The sequence below is a fragment of the Paramormyrops kingsleyae genome, chromosome 9 (genome assembly GCF_048594095.1).
Source record: "Paramormyrops kingsleyae isolate MSU_618 chromosome 9, PKINGS_0.4, whole genome shotgun sequence".
NCBI lineage: Eukaryota > Metazoa > Chordata > Actinopteri > Osteoglossiformes > Mormyridae > Paramormyrops > Paramormyrops kingsleyae.
This window is the reverse complement of record NC_132805.1, coordinates 736,878-760,209: the sequence shown is the minus strand read 5'-3', so window position 1 is coordinate 760,209 and position 23,332 is coordinate 736,878. Positions and strand designations below refer to the sequence as shown.

Genomic DNA, 23,332 nt, shown 5'->3' with positions numbered 1-23,332 from the left:
TGCGATTAAAAGGGTTCATAAAAACACCACTTTATTGCTTTTGTTAAATGAAAAAAAAAATAAAAAATCACTGAGTAAAGTAAACTAATAAGTCACCTGGTAGGAGCAGCTACTGCTGCACATCAGGGCCACTAACTGAAACGGCCTCAGTCGTAAGTAAATTTTCGATGTCGCCGCGTGACTTATCAGCAAATCCAAAGACATGCATGTAAGATGCACTGGTACTCGTGCCTTATACTCCTAAGAAATGTTTATATAGTTATGTTATATAAATGTATATATAATTGTGTGTATATATATATATATATATATATATATATATATATATATATATATATATATATATGTGTGTGTGTGTGTGTGTGTGTGTGTGTGTGTATGCTAAGTATTGCGGAAACTAAAGACATTTATTAATCGTCCTATAATTGTTTTTTTTGTACATCCATAGTATATTACTGCTAATAAGAAGTAGCCTATATATTTGTTTCACTGTACATTTACTTACGATGTAAATACGCATTATTTGTCAGGGACTTGCCTTCATGGCGCAACGACAGCTACACTTCCCTTTCCTAGCTGTTTCAACATCTCAGCTACTGAAAATAAACTTTGAACTAATTAAGGTCGAGGGGCCGCCACAGCACTTTTCAGAAAAAAACTAATACATTGAATTTGCCATCTTACAATTGGTGGTTATTTGTGCAAATCGCTGTAGATAAGAAATAAGACTCCCGGACTCTGTGATGAGTTCCAAAAATTAACACGGGCTTTTAAAAAAAAAAAATGCAACACTAGAGAAAGGCCAAAAGTACAAGAGAGTTTTGGAAAATCTGGCACCTGCAGTTTTGATGGTTTCTGTTCTATTCACAACCCACAACCACACCGTACCCCCTTCTCGGAAGTTTATATGCTGAAAAAACATTACCTGCAGCGATTGACACCGGCGTGCCCAACAAACTAGTTAGGTAGGGGGATTTGGTTATGGTAGGTCATCTTTATTCATCTGCAGTAGAGTGACAGAAAAACAAATATATAATATACAATCGAAAAAAAATCTACTATATCCTTAGACCTCATTATTAATTACAAAACGCAGGGGCGTCTTTAATCCAATTTTAGAGGGGCCTTATCCCTCCCAAATAACGATTTATTTATTGACTTAAGTCATGAATAGTTCTTTATACTATATAACGTGGTGCCATCAGACGGAGGCATCGCGGCAGCGGCGAATAAAGTCGAAAAGAGACGATTTGACACGAAGTTCCTTTTTGTATCAATCTTTACGAAGAGCGCATAACGAGCAACAACAACACAACGAAGGACAGCAGCCAAACGCCAGGAGGTCACACACTAGACAGGAAGGTTTTTTGTTGACTGGTAAATGCTCCAGCCCCCCCGTCACCCTCCTCAGATTAGATGGATGGATGGATGGTACACTGTACTGCCATCCCGTCCAGTGTTTTGTGTCATATAAGGTACGGAGACAAAATTAAACTTGGGGCTTACGTTTGCTGGGTTCGCGCTGGTGGTTTGCTAAGTGGGCGCCTCCTCAAAAGATGGTGCCCTAGCCGGTCACCTATATATTGCGACTCTGCTTCCTGGAATATAGTCCAAACTTACTGTGAAGAACCTACTGAATAAGCAGTTAGGGAGGGTAAAGTTTGACCAGAACAACCACCATGTAAAAATGAATATATTTTCACAGGGAAAAGAATAATCGCCATGGCCAGTTTTGAATCTGAAGAAGAGTCTGAGGTAACAGAGCCACCATTTAAGCTGTAGAAAGCAAATGAGGTCCTCGAGATCAAGAAGCCACAACCTGCTACACAAGCAGCCCATGTCTGTGGGGGTGAGATTATCAGTCTCGTACTTCAAGGGCTTGTTTTCCAACGGAGTAAAAACTGGTAACAGCGCCATATGACATCACAGCACTAGGTTAAGTTTTTGTACTGAACTGGAAAATTATAGGGCTGGATGATGTGCAAAATTAATACATTAATTTTAATACAATAAAACATTGCATGTTATGTACATCCAGTTCTTGCATTGCTAGTCAGCTATATTAAAATAAGACTTTTTTTTACCTTCAATTATGTACCAACATTATAGCGTGGAGGTAAAAATTTCGCTAAAATACTTTTACTCTGTTATTGTGTCACAGGAAAAAAAGCTTTGTCATTTTAATAATTATCTCCCCATCTCTTTCCTTTCTCCTCAACCAGAGCCAAAGCTTCTCTTCTCAGCCTCTTAAGCTGGTTCTTTCAGGACCATCTGCAAGTTTGCTCCAGTTATTTCCATCTCGCAAAGTAAGATTTTCCGCAGGTCTGCCAGCGATGTCTTCCTACATTGTCATCCTTGTGCTACTGCATTGATCTTACAGTGCTCATCCTCCAACCTCATCACCTCAGACACCACCAGATCCTTCCTCTCTTTCCTGCTGGCCCTGGACCAGCCCCACTGAGCTTCTCCCTACCCAAGAGCTCTTCTGTCTGGATTCCCATGATCTCTTTGTGCAGGAACCTGCTAATCACCAAGTCGACTTCTGCCTGGGCTTTCCGCCTATAGGGCCAATGTGGATCTGGATGTTTGCATTCCGCACTGCCTGGTCAGTGGACTCCCCCAGCTTCACCACTAGCCAGGTCTTCTTCTGCTAGGAGCCTGCGCTGATGGATACAGGTGGCAGCTACTTTCAGATGAATGAGTTGCCTTTCCCATCCATCTTTCTTACTGTGGATGAGAGAATTTCAGTTTTAGATCCCCACATTATCCTGTCAGACAGTGTAGTTTGGTAGCACTACATCTTGAGTTTTCCTGAAAGCAGGCTTTGGTTAATTCTTGCCAGACCATCAGAGTTTTTCAAGACAAATTTAATCCTGTGCCTGTCAGAGATCTCGGCTGTACTGTTTCAATTAATCATATTGAAATATAAAGCTGTATTTTTACAGCTGCACCTTCACTATGTATATGAATTTATGTGAAATCAATTCCATTTTAATTTTACTTCCTTATATTCAAAGTCAAATTGTGTTACTGCACTATATTTTCAGCTAATTTTGTGAATTGAACTTGATTTTTAAGGTCATTCTTAAGTCTCAAATTCTGAATGGTGCTCAACCCTCTTATGTACTCGAAGTGCATACAAGTGGTACAACAAAAAGCCCCTTTTGCGTTAATTTATAGTCTAAGTTATATTTTTATTATTTGGCCGTAACTAAAATGAATTCTCTAATGTTCACACGCCAGGGGGTTCGGCCCCCAGTTGACTTTGACCCCTTTTTTCCTTATTTGGAAGTTTTTGAGTCCCCCCCTCCATTGTCTTCTGACATTCATTATTTCTTTCCCTCTCCCTGTTTCCCTTGTTTCAGCCTTTTGAATATTAATCATTCTGAAACTGAAACTCTCAGCATCTTAAGATAAAGGATAAAGGGAAGATGCAAGGGAATAGGTTTGCTTTCAGCATTGGTGGGGGGCAAATCAGCCCCCAACCCCCTGCCCCCCTAAACACACACATACTCCTACAGTTTGATAGGGACATGTCCCTGCTGTCCACACCGAAATCCCTGCTCTTAGAAAGATATTAAAGGTATGGAAAACAGCACCAGACACTGAGCAAAGTGCTGCTTCATGTGCTTCTGTGAGAGTATTGAGAGAGACACACTGGCAACAGAAAATAGACTGATTGCTTTATTTGACTCACATTTTGATTATGCATTGTACCAGAATGTATAAAATCTTTCTGAATAACCCCATTATTTTCGGCAAAGAATAATAAAAATGTAACACATGGTGAAAATGAAATCAATCATGCAAACATTTTTTCAATCTAAACAAAAAAACCCTAAAAATATTTCATATATATACAATGAGGACCAGAGAGCATTAATTAAAGAGGAAATGATAATAATCACCACTTTTATTTTTAAAAAGGTATTGTTGACATCATAGTGCACATTATCAATACAGAACAATCTGTCGGTCACATAGGATACAAAATTAAAGATGAAAATATATGTAAATATTCTGAGTTTTCCCTGCAAAAGCATACTTATTTGGCCTGCAAATATTTATTAATATACATTGAAATGTTTTTTAAAACTATAATTTCCTGAAATGGGAACTTCAAGCCTGTTGTTCTTGTTGCGACATTTCAGTAAAAAATTAATACGGCAAATTTTTGTTTTTCAGCATCGTGAGAGTTATAACCTTCCTGTGTGACGGACTAATAATCTATTTTCAGAACACTTCTCTATTCCTGAATTAAGGTCTTAATTCCGCCTTGTAGAAGCCATCAGGATGAGAAACAGACCAAAACCTTCAGAGGATGTCCACTGTCCCACAGACAAAACTTTCCAGGACAAAAATCCAGCCACTTTTGGATTCAGACGTACTTTAAGTTGATCAAAGGCTGAAAATGAATGAAGGAAAATAAAATTATATTGACTAACTTTTATAATTCTAGTGACACGATTAATATGCATTTTAAGTCTTTAGACGACCTAATAATAATTATTACATATAGATATACATACAGAGACACATATGTATCATATATATATAATATATCATACCAAGGTATTGAAGTCAGTCCTGCATACTGCTTTACTCTCCCAGTAAATTAAAACTGTCGCCACAACCAGCTGCAGCGAGAGCTGAATCGCAATAATCACATCGATCCCTTTGTCAGTCTGTAAAGAGTCAAATATGGATGGTTATTTTTTAACAGAAAAGAATTTATATTACATACAAATACATTCCACGTGGTATATAAATGCATGTTACAGACCTACTCATGCTGAGAAGTATATCAAACCATTTATATAATGAATTAAAATTGCTATAGACATCCGACTGCACAGTATTAATAAAATAGACCTGCATCCATTTACATAAACACTCACCCAGTACAGGGTTGTGATGAGAAACAAAACTGCAATAAAATTACAGAAGCCTCTATATATTGTGAAACAAACTATAATACATTTGACAATATTACTCCCTCTCATAGCCTTAATGCTGGACTTATCTGCCAAAATAACTAAATATAGAATCTTAACATCTATGGGCTGTCAGACTTACATGAGAATAATGTGGTTGATATGGTGGATATGGTGAATATCGCGAAATAATAAGTACAATGCACAAACACAGAGCAGTCAGAGCACAGAATAAGCTGATGATGTTCAGTGTGAATGAAGTTCTGGTCTGTTAGCAAAAGAAAACACAGGTACAGGTGAGTGAAGCAGCACACATTTGTTCACCCAGTGGAAGTGTGAATTTATCATACCAGAGCTGAGAGCTGTCATTATACACTGTCAGATAATAATGCCAACATATACCTCTGAGGGTACAATTACTATTCACTGGGGCTTTACCCTCAAGGGTCTGCCAACTGTACCCTACCTGTACAGGGAAATGCACCTTCTAGCCTAAGGTACAACAAAATGAACTCTGAGGACCTTTATTGACTATCAGCGGTACATTAATGTTGTTTATACCTCGGGGGACAAAACTATACCCGTGCTGTACAATTTATTCTGACGGTGTAGGTACCTGCTACTTGTGATTTGTCGTTAAACATTAACAGAAGGAAAGACGTCGTTTGAGACTTACCACGCACATATTTGGCGAGTGTCCAGCGGCATATGATACTATGCCAGAAGCTACAAACTACAAAATATAACAAATACATCATTGTACATCGGTTCGATCATCCACACGCACTCAAATTAAGTCATCAGAAAAGTTTTTTTTTAACAGATCACATCTGTAGTTTGGACATCAAGCCCAACAAATGGGAGATCTCTCTCTATGAGAACTGGTTACACCTCTGCCTCGTTAAGCACAATTTGGGGTGGCTTTCTCAAAAGCGATCGATCTTAGCCAATAACGAAGAGATAACAAACGACGTAAGTAAAGAAAGAGTGAGGTCTACGTGCGTTTCCCAAAACCCTTCGTTATTCAAGAATTAACGAACAAACTTTAAGCAGTACTTTGCTGGCTCCTCAGCCTCCGCGGAACAAAATTCGCACAATACTGTCGATAACAGGATCGTCGATTCAATGTATTTCAGTGGTGAACTATGTTATGTGATTGTCACACCAGACATATGCAAATCTAAAAATATATATAAATTAATTAGACAATCAATAAAAACACAACAAAGCAACCAAAATCAAGACCAAAATAAATTAACCTATTTGTTGAAAATATAAAAATGGCCTGAAAATGTGATGTTGCTTCCTTGTAAACAAAACGCAACAGTGAACAGCAATAGGAAACTAACTAATTACTGCAGTGTCCTACAGCATTGTACCCATAACATAGCAGCGTTCATGGGGAAATCTCAGAGCTCCCAGGGAGTCGTGTATATAGGCACCAGAATCTCATCGTCCACATGGCCAAAGCAGGCTCTGCAGCAGTGTGTGTCTTTGCTGTGCAGTGTGTGTCTCTGCAGCAGTGTGTGTCTCTGCAGCAGTGTGTGTCTTTGCTGTGCAGTGTGTGTCTCTGCAGCAGTGTGTCTCTCTGCAGCAGTGTGTGTCTTTGCTGTGCAGTGTGTGTCTCTGCAGCAGTGTGTGTCTCTGCAGCAGTGTGTGTCTCCGCAGCAGTGTGTGTCTCTGCTGTGCAGTGTGTGTCTCCGCAGCAGTGTGTGTCTTTGCTGTGCAGTGTGTGTGTCTGCTGTGCAGTGTGTGTCTCCGCAGCAGTGTGTGTCTCTGCAGCAGTGTGTATTTCTGCAGCAGTGTGTGTCTTTGCTGTGCAGTGTGTGTGTCTGCTGTGCAGTGTGTGTCTCTGCAGCAGTGTGTGTCTTTGCTGTGCAGTGTGTGTCTCTGCAGCAGTGTGTGTCTCTGCAGCAGTGTGTGTCTCTGCTGTGTGGTCTGATACCTCTCCTCAGTCACAGCTTGAGGATTCAAGGCTAAGACGATGCCTGCCGACTCCCAGGAACCAGCCACCAGCAAATCCACCATCCTTTGCCGACTCACTACAAGGCCGGACCAGATATAAGCATCCTGTGTACTCAGGCCACTTGATGACAATGTCTGTAAAATGTCCTTGATGGTTGCATGTCACCTGGACATTTAGGCCTAATGCCAAGAACCCTTTTCGACAGGCGCAGGTGGGATTCAAGGGACTGCAAATATGAATAGGGCTGAGGGCTCCATCCACTGCACCTACAATGGCAGGTATGTCCGCAATGGCATGAAAACCAATATGGGGCATCCTATAGGCATCCCCTCCTGCTGGAGTATTTAATTGTGCACATGGTGCAACAGAAATGTGATCAATGCACAGATTTGCTGAGGCCATGTGCATCTGTAGGTCTGCAGGAATCCACCAGTGGCGTAGAAGCAGAGAGCAGTCAGAAGCTGCACGGTGCACTGAGGGCAAAACTCTGGTGTGTTCATTTCAGTTTATCCAAGGAGGCTCATTATTTCACCTCAGGCCAGCCTGTGTTTCTCAGTGAATTGTTCATTACTGAGATGGTCCAAGGGAGTCATGGCCACCCACCAAACAGTGTATATTCAAGCAACCTGGCTTCCTGGATGGCGCTGTCTCAAATGCTGTCTTCGGTTGACTTGCACAATTCTGCCATTACTGGCCATTAGGGGTGATTCACCTTCCCAATTCAAAGGATGTAACTTAACACAAGGCAAATTTGATTGGTTAGCTCATTATGTAGGTCAAGCTTACCATTGTTCAGGGCCCAGTTTCCGGAAACCTTCTTAACGCTATGTCGTTCGTAAGTTTTATACCTTAAGTTGTCTCTTAACACTTCAACGTGTTCTCCAAAACGTTCTTAGTTAAGTCTCTTATCGCTGTTGTCGGCTCATACTGCTCATTTAAAATAAGACTAACATCGCTAAGGGTACAGTTTCACAACTAAACATCAATTTACTAAAAAATAACTGGTCCATATTAATAAAATGATTTTGTCTGATACTTCACTACAATCTTTGTTAGGTTTCGTCCTTGCGCTCCGAATGCGCAGCGAATTTGCCTCAGTAACGCGCGGATTCATAATCAAAGATAAGATCAATGCGCTGCTGATTATGTATTTATTTAGGAAGGGGTTCTGCCAATACTGGGGTGGACACGTTCCCCCAATTTCCGACGCCCCAGGAATGCACACACCTCTCTTAATGTGCCAAATGGAATTGGGATTCTGCACTGTTTTTTCAACCGATTTATTAATTAAATTTCATTTTCAATGTCATTCTCAAGTCACTTCTGACCTGTTACGTACTCCAGTTTTATATAGGTGTAACAACGAGCCCGTTTTGCGCTAATTTACAGTCGACATTATAGTTTTATATTGTGATATTGACCTCTTGTAATCATCAGAATTATTACGTTGCCCAAAAAATACCGTCAATTTGTTTTGTCATCTATTTTGGCCGATCTCTCTGTCTCTGTAACAGGACAGCAGGCAAAAATTCAAATAAAGAACAACGAAGAAAATAGGTTTGTCGGAGCACTCACACATCTATAGGAGCAAGACAGGGAACTGCTTTAGATACGGAGGGTTTCGGGAAACGCTCGCTAATTAACGATCGGTCCGAAGTACTAAATAACGAACTACTTACATTATAAAGCTTTGGCGAAAGCCGCCCCAAGGTGAGTTTAGATACACTATGCAAAGAGATGAATAAAGGATACATTACCAGAACGCTGGGCATTGTATAGATCGAGATTTCCGGGAATTTCTGCAACTGCACCAAACCGAGAGTGATAATAAGCAGCCCTATGACTATCTGTACAGTCTGAAGAAGAAACAAGTGAGGAACTTCAATTTATTATTATTATTGTTTTTAACACAACAACATCGATAATAATAATAATAATAATAATAATGAAGAAGAAGAAGACGCACCCCTAGCGCTTTGGGCTGTCCTTTACGAAAGACCTTGTATGAATCTTTAAAAACACAGTGAAACTTTTCCGGCGTCAAGGTCTCTGACTGCCCGCGGTCGCCCTTGACCAGCGGTATCGTGATGACAATACAGTCGTCGCATTTAAATGTGTCCATTACAGTATCTGTCTGAAAAGAAAAGTTTTCAGTATAATACTTAAATTTGACACATTCAAACCGTTTTCCAACTTATCCACAGCAGCGTTTTATCATAATTTCGTACTAAAATATTAAATTGTTCAGATATTTCGACGATGCTTTATCTGAGCTGGCTGGGGATGTGTGGGTCGTTTTTAGCTTCAGAATTGATGTTTTCCCGCCTGACATTCACCTTCATCATACAATTTATTTATTTACATATATTGTTTATTGAATAACAAGCAAAAATCAACTCATTTTCTCTATTAAATAAAACGTTCTTATTAATAGGTCTGCTTAAATATTTTAATAGTTCATGAATCTGTCTTACCTGGTGACTTCAGCTGTGCAGGATTGTACTGCGCTTGGGTTTGGTGACTGAAAAGTCGCGATGACAAAAACCCCGGACCAAGGGGACAAACCACACAGACACACCCCTATCGACTGCGCTGCATCGCTTCACTGACGACGATTCGGGCGAAGCGAAGAAACCGGAGGCGGAGAAGTACCAGGCACTACATGCGATTAAAAGGGTTCATAAAAACACCACTTTATTGCTTTTGTTAAATGAAAAAAAAATCACTGAGTAAAGTAAACTAATAAGTCACCTGGTAGGAGCAGCTACTGCTGCACATCAGGGCCACTAACTGAAACGGCCTCAGTCGTGAGTAAATTTTCGATGTCGCCGCGTGATTTATCAGCAAATCATGCATGTAAGATGCACTGAAAACTGAATTACAGTTAACATGGATGCCAGTCCATCTTCATGCTTTACTCCTTACCTGAGATCTGGACAACTGAGCTGAGCCGTCCCTGTTTTACAAGTTTCTTTGAGCACAACCAGTTCTTTAAAGGAGCGATCGCCTTAATTTTAAAACAGAATATGGGAAAGAACATTTACAACATATACAACATTTTATACATCTTGTAGCATGCTATTTAAGAACTTAAGAAATGTACATATAATTGTATTATATAAATGAATATATACATGTATGTATTGGCCTATGTGTGTGTACAGTATGTATGTATATACACACCAACACACACACAGGCCTGTACTCCACGTTGCGGAAAACTAAAGACATGAATTAATTGTCCTATAATTTTTTTTATATCCATAGTATATTATTTCCAATAAAACGTGCATATCTGTTCCAATGAACATTTACTTGATGCGTATTTACATGATGTTTTTACATGATGATATTTACATGATGTTTTTACATGATGATATTTACATGATGTACATACGCATTATTTGTCAGGGAGTTCGCCTTCATGGCGCAACGACAGCTACACTGACCTTTCCTGGCGGTTTCAACATCCCAGCTGCTGAAAATAAGCTTCTAACTAATTAAGGTCGAGGGGCCGCCACAGCACTTTTGCAGAAAAAAACTTTTAGCAGTAATACGTCTATGTTCGAATTTGCCATTTTACAATTGGTGTTTTTTTGTGCAAATCGCTGTAAATAAGAAATACCCGGACTCTGTGATGAGCTCCAAAAATTAACACGGACTTTTAAAAATTGCGACACTGGAGCAATGTCAAAGGTACAAGAGAGTTTTGGAAAATCAGGCACCTGCAGTGTTTTTGATGTGATGCATGATCTATTCACAACCCACAACCACACCGTACCTCCTTCTCGGAAGTTTAGTTACTGAAATAACATCCGCGGCGATTGACACCCGCCTCCCCAACCACATGATCAGGTTACGGACGTGTAGGGAAGAGGGCTGATGGTAGGTCTTTATTATCTGCGATAAAGCGACGGAAAAACAAACTGGTGAGTAAGGATATGTAAATGAAAAACATTTGATTCATAGGAATGTAATTTAAGCAATGTCAAAGCCGAAAACGAATCTAGTGCATAAAATCCTTCATTATATTTTAAGTAATCGTTATTGGGGTATATATAGATATCTGGAAATTAATTTCAGAGTATAATATTATCTGATATAAATATGTAACAGCATAATAACCAATTAATAAAACACGTTTATTGACAATTTACGAACTATCTAGGACTAGGATTTTGGTGCTATTAAAGGTTTATTAATATGCAATCAATCATTCTCCATTCTGCTTCTGTGGACGAAGCGATTTAAATGCTCATTTAGGACATTAATAAGAAGGACCTGAAGAGTAACAACGTTTTTACTACGACAAATTACACAGCGGAAATGATTAAGACAGGAAAAAGACTCATCTGTTGAGTTGTTAATTGTACTGAAAATAACGGAACCTTTATTTTTGCGCGACGTCCTAAACGAAAATATAGTTAACTTTTAAATGCACATTGAGCGATATGTGCAATTAAAATGTGGAACTAAATGGCATACAGCACATATATCCAGTGTATCCACTATTCAGTAAATGTAAAATACGTTTCTGGGAATAAAACGGAATGTCTAATGATCAAACATTTTTAAATATATCATAATTATTTGTTTTTATAATAATCATGTAATACTACAGTGGAATCAGCTCCAGGGTGTACTATGCCTATATGCTTTTTATTGTTTGGGAAATGCTCGAGGACCCCGTCACCCTTCTTAGATTGTATGTATATACAATGATACATTGTATACTGCCATCTCGTCCAGGGTCTTGTGCCTTATAAGGTTCACCGAGACAAAGTGAAATTTGCCGCTGAAGTTTGCCGGGGTGGCGCCGGTGATTTCGTAAATCGGCGCCTCCACAAAAGATGGTCGCCTGTATGTCGCCTAATGGATTTACCGATTCTGCTTCCAGGAATACACTCCAAGCTTACTGCGAACAATGTACTGAATAAGCAGATACGTTTGTTTGACCGGAACAACTGTCAGGTAAAAATCTACATATTTCCTCAGGGAAAAGAAGAGGCTCATCGCCATGGCCGCGTCTGAAATTGTAGAAGAGTCTGAGGCGACAGAGCCACTGTTTAAGCAGTACAAAGCAAATGAGGTCCTCGAGATCAAGAAGCCTCGTTTGCACAACCTGCTAGAGAAACAGCCCATGTCTATGGGGGTAAGATTATCACTTTGGTTCACTAATTATAATAATTACTCGGTATCTTGTTCGCTATATAATTTTTAAAATTCGGTTTTATCGAGAGTCGTTCCAATACAATAAAATGTATTGTCACCCTAAGCATTGATGCAGTTATATTCTATTTGGAAACCGAATTTTGTGAGGTTCTCCAACTGATAAAGGGTTCGGTAAAGGTTGAAAAGCTGAAACCGACTGAAAGCTTATACTTAGTAAAATTCCCATTAGAATATAAATCAGAATTAATAAGGGAAATATGCCAATTTTTACAAGTCAGCATAAGGAGTATCCACGTTGTGGGCGAGGAAATGTACTGACTATTAGGTACAACATAGGAAAGGACTGTCCTGACGTTAGACGTCTAAAACCTTTCGCGGATGGAGCTGTTTGTTCAATTACAAAAGCAAAAACTATTAATTAAATTAACCATGTGAATTGGGCAGCCTCTAGTGCTGATCTGAACTTGGTGGAGGCTTATTTAGAGATTTGCAATATGTTTTCTGTTATGATTTGATTTTAAGTCTCCGATATATAGTTTGTAAAATTTTCACTATAGGCTTTTCAGACTATATGCGGCATCACGATTTTTGGACTTGGGATTGTAACAGCTACTTCGCAAGTGGTGACTTTGGGAATCCTGCTCAGAGTGGCAATTCTCACCGGGATTCTGGTAGGATGCATGTCTGAATCCACCACGAGCTTATTTGAATATATTACGGAGCCCTGGAGGGGACACGAACAGTTTTCTTTAAAAAAAAAAAAAAAAAAAAAAAAAAAAATACACACACATATATATATATATATATATATATATATATATATATATATATATATATATATGTGTGTGTGTGTTTGTGTGTGTGTGTGTGTGTGTGTGTGTGTGTATGTGTGTTTTCCTGCTCTCAATTTGCTATCTCGAGCTCTCGAATTAATTAACTTGTACACAAGTTTTAGTTATTTGTGCCCAGAAAACCAGATACAGTACTTTTGTAGAGGCGAAAATACTACGGTATTATGGTAACAAATAAATTCGCTGAAATATCTGTACAGTAATAAGGTGGCTCCCATTCTAATCTGAATGTTCTTCTATATCTGACAAATAGCCACACAAAGTGTCAAAGTCCTTTGGTGGAGATTAGGGTTCACGGTCATGAAAACCAATGTACTGTAATAGATACACGTGTATACCACTGAGCCCATATCGTCCTAATGCATATGTCCTCCATTACAACTTGGTCATATTCTACTTGATTTGCTACATGTCCACACAAAGTATCAAACAAATCTATGGCGGAAATTAGTGGTTATGGTATTTCTAATTCTTAATACTGCCAATGGTAATAACCAAAATGTATACATTTCCGAGCCTTTATAATAATACATACCGTCAGTTTGCGAAATACGGGGGGGTCCGGGGGGGTCCGACACCCCCGATTAACCCATGAGACCCCCTGAAAGCCTCAAAAGCAAAATTTTAAGGGGGTCTCAAGATCTGCATTGCGCAACAATAGGGAGATGGGGACCCCCCCCCCCGAATATTGACGGGTGTTTCGCACACTACATACCGTCTCCCATTCCAGATGTATTCTCCTGTATTTCTCAATGAACAAAAACTACGCTTTTTGGTCATTTAGTTAGGATTTCCATATTTATATATCAGGTACTTTTTATGGATTTGCCCTTTTTTAAAATTCAGTGAAAAATTATGGTAACTCGATGGGGCACAGATATTCTCAGTAGTAACTCAGTTACTGTACTAATGACTGTGGTGGACGAAATTTGACATAATCATAAATAAATAAACCAACAGTAAAGTTTATTTACATAAATTTAATTTAATCTATTCCATAGATTTATAGAGAAAAAACATTTTCTATTGAAAGATTTTTGGAAAAATACATTTCATTTTTTATTCCAAAGGTTTTTCTTTATTGTTTTTTGTATTCCAAAGATTTTTTCATTCATCTGTACGTAAATGAGGTGGGCAGCTCTAACCCTTTTTCTAAAGCGCTATTGGCCAGGGGACTTTGTTGATCTGCGTTCCATTACCTTGGCCTTGCTAGCTGGCATTCATGTTGGTGATGCTACGTTCGCACTGCACGACTCTCCGGGTCATCAGATTGCTATACCGTTCATATGTATGATTCCATTTATGCCAAAAAATAAATGTTTTGAATTAAAAATTAAATACATTTATTTTTCAATAAATCTTTGGCATTGAAAATTAAATAAATTTATTTTTCTATAAATCGTTGGAATGAAAAATTAAATTTGTTTTACTATTGATTTATTTATTTATGATTATGTCACATTTCATTCATTTCACATTGCTGGAGATAAATGATGCATCACGATCCATTAATGAACAAACATGAGATCAGTAGCTCACTTGTTTTGTTCATTGCTTTTTCCTTCTGTTCTTCCCTCAGTATTTCACAAAGTCTTACAGAATTCTAACAGATATAGTAACCAATACAGTAACTGCCTGAGAGAAAACATGCGTCACGATTCATTAATGATGAATTAACAAGAGATCAGTATGTAACTAAGTCTGTGGTTAATTGATGCATAAGTAATACCATAATACTATATTACTTGTGCCCCGTCAAATAAAACATTACCTGTGGAAATCGGAACTGCCTTTTGGCTACAGACATCTTTCGTCCGGGAGGGGGAGAAGCAGCAGGCCAAAAGAGCATCTCCTGACTCAGGTCCGCTGAATGCAGCCCGAGATTGGGAAATGCAGGTGGACCTAAATCAGAGGCTCACTTTCCCACCGCAGCAACCAACCTGCGGCCAGACCTGGTCCTTTGGTCCAAATCTTGTCGACATGTTTTCATTATGGAGTTGACAGTCCCATGGGAGGAAGCAATCGATGAGGCATTCGAAAAGAAAAAGATGCGATATGCAAACCTGGCAACTGAAGCAGAGGACCGGGGATGGAAAGTATTTGTGCGGCCAGTGGAGGTGGGTTGCAGGGGCTTTGTAGCTAGTTCCACCACAAGGCTACTGAAGGAGGTGGGAGTTAGAGGGCAGACTCAGCAGAAGACCATCAAGGAGCTTGCAGATGCTGCCATAAGAAGCAGCCATTGGCTGTGGCTGAAGCGGAAGGAGACAGGTTGGGCTACTCGTGGGGCCTCCAGTGCGGCACACACCCAGGTCTGATCAGCCTGTGGTGGGCCGGCCTCGAGCGAGGGTGTATGGTGATAAATGGCCGAAACACCCAATGACCCCAGGGTACACAACTGACGATGTGTCGTACTGGAGGCAGAGCACCGTCAAATGAAAACCCATGAGGTCACCTACCTAAGAGGAAATCGCCATACAGTACTGATCATCAAGGGATTTTAACACCTAGTCCTAGTCGACGACAACTAGTATTCGCGCACTTAAAACTATGTAAGGATGCCTTGATTGCAGTTCCAATATTCCAGCTCCTGGTTTTGCGGCACAAACAGCCAAAACGTGGGCACAACTTAACTAATTCGAGAGCTCAAAATAGCAAATTGAGAGCACAAATAAAAGTACTTTGCACATTTTAGGGATTTTGTGAGCTCGATTTACTATTATATATGTATTGTGATCTTAAATATCAAAATATACGTGTGTAAAATGTAACTATAAAAACATAACATATGTTGTAATGTCCTATTGAGAAATTTCCTGTTGAGAGAATCAGCAGTTGACCAACGTATCTGTTTTTTTCCACCCCCAGTTTTTCTTTTCTGGATTATTGTCTTTCCTGCTGTACAAATTCCCTGCATTCCTACAGGTGAGTAGGCCTGTATTTGTAGTTGAAATTTAAGTAAACGGCATTTCTTGGGATAATAATAATCTGTTTATGGGAACATTGGCACATCGGGAGTACAGCGGGAGGAGGGCTGGGTAATTAGGAGACACTCGGGGAAATCCGACGTGTTGGCAGGTATGCTGGTTTCAGAATTCAAGTGTAAAGGACTCCTGTGCACAATCATACTATAAATCAAATTAAATTTATATAAGTAATATAACACACAAAACCAAAGCAAGAGATGCCAAATAATTACCAAGGATTCCTCAAATAGTATCTGTACTTTACAGAGGTTAGCAAAGTGAGCGATTGAGTTACATTTTTGTGTAATTCACAAAGTTACTGCTTATCTGAATGCAAAGTTATTCTAATACTAACAGCACAGATGTATATTAATCATACCTCATCAGTGAAAACTGTCCCATTGAGGACGTCGTCCTCCAGCCCTGTAGAAGACCCCTCCCATCCTTCACACTCTCTCTGTACCCCTCCCATCCTTCACACTTTCTCTGTACCCCTCCCATCCTTCACACTCTCTCTCTACCCCTCCCATCCTTCACACTCTCTCTCTACCCCTCCCATCCTTCACACTCTCTCTGTACCCCTCCCATCCTTCACACTCTCTCTGTACCCCTCCCATCCTTCACACTCTCTCTCTACCCCTCCCATCCTTCACACTCTCTCTGTACCCCTCCCATCCTTCACACTCTTTCTGTACCCCTCCCATCCTTCACACTCTCTCTGTACCCCTCCCATCCTTCACACTCTCTCTGTACCCCTCCCATCCTTCACACTCTCTCTCTACCCCTCCCATCCTTCACACTCTCTCTGTACCCCTCCCATCCTTCACACTCTCTCTCTACCCCTCCCATCCTTCACACTCTCTCTGTACCCCTCCCATCCTTCACACTCTCTCTGTACCCCTCCCATCCTTCACACTCTCTCTGTACCCCTCCCATCCTTCACACTCTCTCTCTACCCCTCCCATCCTTCACACTCTCTCTGTACCCCTCCCATCCTTCACACTCTCTCTGTACCCATCCCATCTGGCAGAAGCTACAGGAGCATCTAAGCCAGTGTTTCCCAACCCAGTCCTCAGGGAACCCCGGACAGTCCAAAGTTTTGCTTCCTGCCAGCTCCCAGCCAATCAGGAACACCAAATACCTGGTACAGATACGCTGGGAGCTGAGTGGAAGCAAAAACATGGACTGTCTGAGGTTCCCCGAGGACTGGGTTGGGGAACACTGATCTAAGCTTTTTCCCTCTGAACACTTTACCACCCCCATTATAAACCTGGCTTACCACCAGCACTCACCATTGTTTCCAGTGGACACTGCCCAACACTGGACCTTTTCCTGCATCTGTGTCACATCTGTCTTATTGTCACATCTGTTGTATTTGTTATTCCTACAGTTGACATCATACCTGCTATATTGTGTGGGCACCCCTAAGCCCCCTTATGTGTCAGCGTATGAATATTCTCTGTTATTTTTATTTATTAGTTATTTCCCTTTCCCCTCTCGCTCACATGTTGTACTTGTCTTGTTTACAGTCTCTGCACTTTATGTATATATACCATGATCAAAGGGGGACCTTAATTCATGCCCATGTATGATGTGGATTGTATGTATAACCATTTGACTGGACACTTGACTTGAGATAAGAAATTCAAAAAAGGTCTGTGATTAAAGTTAGAGAACAGTTACAATTTTATTGCAGAAGAAGCCTACAAACAAATGTTGTCAACTTTTTGGATGGTTACATCTTTCAGTAAGTAATGATAAGTGTAGAGGTCCTAGCTTTGGCATATCAATACCCAATATCTCATACAGCTCTGATTTCATTTTGTTACACTCATCTTGCAGTTTCTTCCACAACTCAGTAATTGTGGTGGGTTTGTTTGTCAAAATTTTGTTGCCAGTTACCTTCGAGAGATTATTGATAGGTTCTGATCAGGACTAAGTGTTGGCCATGTCATCACCTCAATCTTCTCAGCTTTGAGGAATTGCTTCACCCATTTCGCAGTGTGACATGGGGCACTGTCTTGGATAAGAATGGCTGGCTGATTGGGTGATGCTCTCTGGGAAGGAACCGTATTTTGCTGATGGAGGTTCTGATACCCATCATTCACCTTACCATGAAGCCATATGATACCCATCATTCACCTTACCATGAAGCCATATGATACCCATCATTCACCTTACCATGTAGCCATATGATACCCATCATTCACCTTACCATGAAGCCATATGATACCCATCATTCACCTTACCACGAAGCCATATGATACCCATCATTCGCCTTACCATGTAGCCATATGATACCCATCATTCACCTTACCATGAAGCCATATGATATCCATCATTCACCTTACCATGTAGCCATATGATACCCATCATTCACCTTACCATGTAGCCATATGATACCCATCATTCACCTTACCATGAAGCCATATGATACCCATCATTCGCCTTACCATGAAGCCATATGATACCCATCATTCACCTTACCATGAAGCCATATGATATCCATCATTCACCTTACCATGAAGCCATATGATACCCATCATTCACCTTACCATGTAGCCATATGATACCCATCAATCACCTTGCCATGTAACCGTGTGAGAGGCCAGACTCCTGCGGCAGAGAACATACCCCACACCATAACTCTTACTCCTCTGAACTTTACAGAGTTCTTCACACAATTTTGGTGGAGTCTCTCCCCAATTTTGGTGGAGTCTCTCCCGCACATGATGTTTCCCATCTGAACCAGTAAAGTTAAACTCGCTTTCATCACTGAAATGAACAGTTCTGCTCTGTCCACACAACATGCTCCTCATCAAAACATTAGTCTGGCCTTCTTATTCTTCTTGGTCACAGCCGAGGGCTTTCAGTCCATATTCTCCCAGACGACGAGACCCTGTCAAGGTAAATTCTTGCCCTGTCCAGGACTGATTTGATGAGCAATTTGAGCTGTGTTGTTGAACTGATCCCCTACTGAGAGTCTCCCTATCATCCTGCTCTACTGCACAATCATCTTACGTGGGTGACCTGCCTTTTATGGGACTTACATTAACTTTTTTTGTACAGCTTCAGTGTTTGAGATATTAAGCTCTTGGAAAGACTAACTTCTCCTCCAATGACTTATAGTTATCCCCTCGGCCTTCACCTGAACAACCTGGTGTTCACAGGGTTTCGTCACCTTGGAGAAGCCCACCATCTTACAAAATGCCAAACAATGTTGCCAAATAGACTGGGGTTGCCAGATATACCAACATATTTCAGATTATAACCAAAAACTCAAGTATAGTAACTCTAATTGTGATTGCAGACCTTCTACGAATTTCGTGTTTAACCTTTTATTTTGTGATGTGCGATAGTGACTTTGTAAACTATACAAAAATATCACTTCTCTACAGGGCCGTGCAGAGACGTTTAAAGGGGCGGTTGCTCAAAGTTAAAAAAGATAAAACAGGCTGAATAACAACAACTCACATTCGTGACGAATCCAATATGGAATTATGTGGATATCCATATTAGATCGTTTTTAGTGAAATAAAAGCCCTCCAGAAAAGAAGGGAAAAGTCCTGTAACGTACTTTAAAACAAAACATGTTCCCTAAAATGGTGGACAGAGCTACAGACCCCCTTGTAACACCCTTACCCATTTACCTAGCAGTTAATGACCACCACTACTTGTGCAGTTCATAAAAGGACAGGTAATGTTTGTCGCGCTGTTGCACAAACAGCACGCTCATTTATTTCAATTCATTTGTTGTTATAGACTATAGTGTGCGCTGTACACCCTATTTACTGTTTTGTTGCAGTCTGCACCTTCCAATTAATTTGCCTGCTTCTCCTCCAGCTCCGCACCACCCAGCCCGCAGAAAATGCGCGTGCACTTTGCGAGCTCGTACCCGGCTCGTAACGAGCGCGCTCTGCCCTCAAGGGCGAGCATTGGTTAATGGCAGTCATGTGACTGATGCACGCCAGATCCTTTTATTTAGCAAAATTGAGATTAATAGTTACATTTTATTGTTGAGGGGCAAAGACAGGGCTCCATACGCACATACACATTAAAAAAAAAAAAAACAACAACAACAACAACAAAAAAAAACCCAAGAAAAGGGCACTTGAGGCATCCTGGAAGAAAGGGGCGGGTGCTCAAGCACCCTCCGCCCCCCCCCTCTGCACGTGCCTGCTTCTCTACTTCTCCACTGTATAATAATACATGCAAACGTCGTACATTTAGCTCTGCATAATGCAAACCGCTTTCATTTGGTGTTTGGTGCAATTCATCATGGTCATTAATGGTACTTCAATGTGAAAGCAGGCCATATATTTTCAAGCAAATCATGAAACTAGAATCTAATGTTAAAAAAAACACTGGAAGTATAACTGATGGTATTTGATTTCTGGAGGTGCACACTTGTATGTACTTAGCAAGAATAATGGATTTTTTGGTCGTTTCTCCCAGGTCTCCTATGTTGTTAATATTGGCAGTTTCCTGGTTGCTGGGATTGGTGTCATACTGTTGTCCGTTGATATTTACTTCTGGAATTCAAGACAGGTAATTGTCAAACTTACATTTACTCCCATTTATCAGATCACAAAGAAAGACACAAATGCCCAAATTAAAACAAAAAAGAAAACAGAACTTCACGGCAACTTTAGCGAAACCCTGAAAATATCTCAAAGAGAACAGAATAGCCCTTCTTTTCATTTACTTATCCTGTTCAGGGTCAATGGGGGCGTGGGGGGGGGGGGGGGGCAAGGCACATGGGACATGGCTGGGGTACAAACTGGATAGGATGCCAGTTCATCACAGGGCCCTCACTATGTGTGTTTGGACTGCAGGGGGAAGCCTGTTGGAGACTGCAACAATATTCAAGCTACTCATATACACAGGAAAGCCGGGAATATAAGGAGTGTAATGAGTATAAGGTAATGTTACTCACTGAGCCGCCCCCAGTGCAACACTAATAGACAGAATAATACCAGCTTATTCAGGTTGGGAGTGTAATGAGTATAAGGTAATGTTACTCACTGAGCCGCCCCCAGTGCAACACTAATAGACAGAATAATACCAGCTTATTAAAGTGAAAATTTATAAAAACAAGTAAAATATGAACATAACTCATGCAAGAGTAACAACTGAGATTCAGTCTGTGTTTCAGAAATATAAATTTTAAAAATCCATCACTGTTTCGTAATCGGTAGTGCACACGTTCACGTGCGTTTCACAGTCATGCATGCTTGTACTGGAATTTGAGCTGTGACATATGTGAGCTGGCCTTTTCCACAGGGGGTCATTCATGTGCAAGGGATCATCCTGGGCGTAACGCTGGTGGAGATGATCGTCACCGCTGTTCTTCTGTACCTGCTGCACGTGGAGCGCAATAGGGAGAAAGACAGAGCTGTGGAGTAGCTGCAGAGGCCGACTTCGGGGCCAATCCCACCGCTCTCTTCTGATGGAACCTTCGTTTTTATTTGCAATATTGCAGGCCTTGACTGCTAATGTTTTGTGATGCTCCCCAGGACCGCTGCTCCAATAAGCAGATTTTGCTCCAAGAAGAAGTAAAAATGTACAGACCATGGATGATTCACTTCTTGTGTTCTGTAAATTTGGTTGCTCAGGAAATCTGTTAAAATATATTTTGATGTTGTCAAATACGAGATGCTTCCTCTTTTATTGAAAAACTATTTACACTTAGAGAATGTGATTTAATAATGAAACCATTTATCTTGTGACTTGAAAATCTTTTTTTTTTTGCAATGTGTGGGTTTACTGGTTATTTTCATGAGCTCAAATTCCATTGTGTTAATTTTGTTAAATTTACTAAGTCAATGTATACTTTGGAACAATGGATCTTGTACACATCAAATGAATGTTATGTATACATATAAATAATATTCTGATAAAAAATAAACTTGTATATATACACAATACTTAACAGCAGTACGTTTGCAAAAACATTTTTTGGCTTTGGTCCGTGTATTTGCCAATAAGTCGCACATCCTTTTCAAAGTGATCTTTTGGCTAACGTTCACGCCTGCTGTGGTCACCACCAGAATGCACAGGCGTGAACTGAAAGCGATAAGCAGCACGCTCTCTCACAAGCCCCAAGCTGCAACTTCCCCTTTCAGACCGTGAGACGACGCTTGATGTGTAGAGAAGTGGGAGAGCGCGCAGACCGCTGGTGTGTGCAGAGAAGCGGGAGAGCGCGCAGACCGCTGGTGTGTGCAGAGAAGCGGGAGAGTGCGCAGACCGCTGGCGGCTCCAGAGCACGCAGACCGCTGGCGGCTCCAGGGCGCCTCGCTTCAAACCGCTGTCACTATAGGCCTGCTTACATTTTTCTAATTCAGTCTTTATTTTTATATTATTTTCAATCTTCATTTGACATCTAGTTTAGTTTTAATTCATTTTCTGTGTGGTTTTATTACTTTTTATTTAAAAGATATTATTCTATTTACTATTTATATATTTTAGTTTCAGGTTAAGTTTTAGTCATTTTATTTCTAGGGATAGCCTGAAAGTTAAAGTTATTTTATGTGTCTGATCTTTAGAGAACGCTACTTGAACACGCAGGGTACAGTGTATTATGCTCTAATGTCCTCAGAAAGGCCAAAGCAGGCTCCAGGTAAAATTAATGGTCATCTGAAGACAAAATGCTGGATTATATCTCCTTAAATTATTTCCAACAATTAGGAAAAACAAACAAATCATTACTTTAGCTAAGTAGTAATAAAATGGTAAGAGAAAGTATTTAACATATATTTTTTATTTCGGAAGCAATATTTAATGCTTTTGTTTAGCTGCAGTGAGATGTTTGTATTTTACTTGCAAAAATGTTTTCTTATAGTCTAGAATTCATTAACGATAATAATTAACATAATAAGCCTTTCAAAGGGTCCCGCTAGGCATAAAGCCCCCCCCCCCCCCCACTGCTCAAACCACCATTTTTACCTTCAATGCCTGCTTTGTGTATAAAATGTGCTATACTGTTGTATTATCTTTCCGCAGTCAAAATAAGATCATCAGAATTATTTAAAAACTTTCTTTAGTCCTGTCATATTATCGTTGGTACTCAATGTCTCCGCCACAGCATACGGACTCAGACCATAAGGTGCAAATCAGTACTGGGGTCTGTGCCCCAGTAAAACGTGTCCGGCGGCGCCCAGCATAGACTCCGGACCCCCGCCACTTTGCATAGGACAAGCGGGTATAGAAAATGAATGGAGGGAGAATGACCAGGCTTCAGACTCAGAGTCGCTAGCAGGTGGGGGCTAAATCTCAGTCCCATCTGCTCCCCTCCGCACTGGCAGAATGAATGAATAAATGCCGAACGGATCAGGTCCAATCGGGTCTCCCTGCCATGCTCATCATAGCCATGTTTTCAGCTACAGACCAGGGCCTGTGAAATGGAACAGGAACCTGCCCAGCGCCACTTCGCAGTTCCCCTCCGAA

The 23,332-nt window shown here is 40.5% G+C and overlaps 1 protein-coding gene and 1 long non-coding RNA gene across 3 annotated transcripts in view; both read left to right on the top strand.

Annotated features, from left to right (window-relative positions):
* LOC111850403 (uncharacterized) overlaps positions 1-21,818 on the top strand; it is a 49,731-nt gene extending 27,913 nt beyond the window's left edge. The window contains exons 2-7 of the mRNA XM_072715957.1: positions 11,896-12,052; positions 12,630-12,743; positions 15,789-15,845; positions 20,342-20,434; positions 20,722-20,808; positions 21,170-21,818. Of these exons, the coding sequence (XP_072572058.1) occupies positions 11,918-12,052; positions 12,630-12,743; positions 15,789-15,845; positions 20,342-20,434; positions 20,722-20,808; positions 21,170-21,292 (609 nt within the window). The 5' untranslated portion in view covers positions 11,896-11,917 and the 3' untranslated portion in view covers positions 21,293-21,818. The remainder of the gene's footprint in view (positions 1-11,895; positions 12,053-12,629; positions 12,744-15,788; positions 15,846-20,341; positions 20,435-20,721; positions 20,809-21,169) is intronic.
* LOC111850448 (uncharacterized) lies at positions 20-3,681 on the top strand. Of its 2 annotated transcripts, none has more exons than XR_002839798.2 (3): positions 20-152; positions 1,706-1,849; positions 2,223-3,681. It is a non-coding gene; the product is annotated as an uncharacterized lncRNA (long non-coding RNA). The 2 variants fall into 2 exon arrangements; XR_011992848.1 differs by having other exon boundaries at positions 54-208.
* Positions 21,819-23,332: the final 1,514 nt, after the last annotated feature.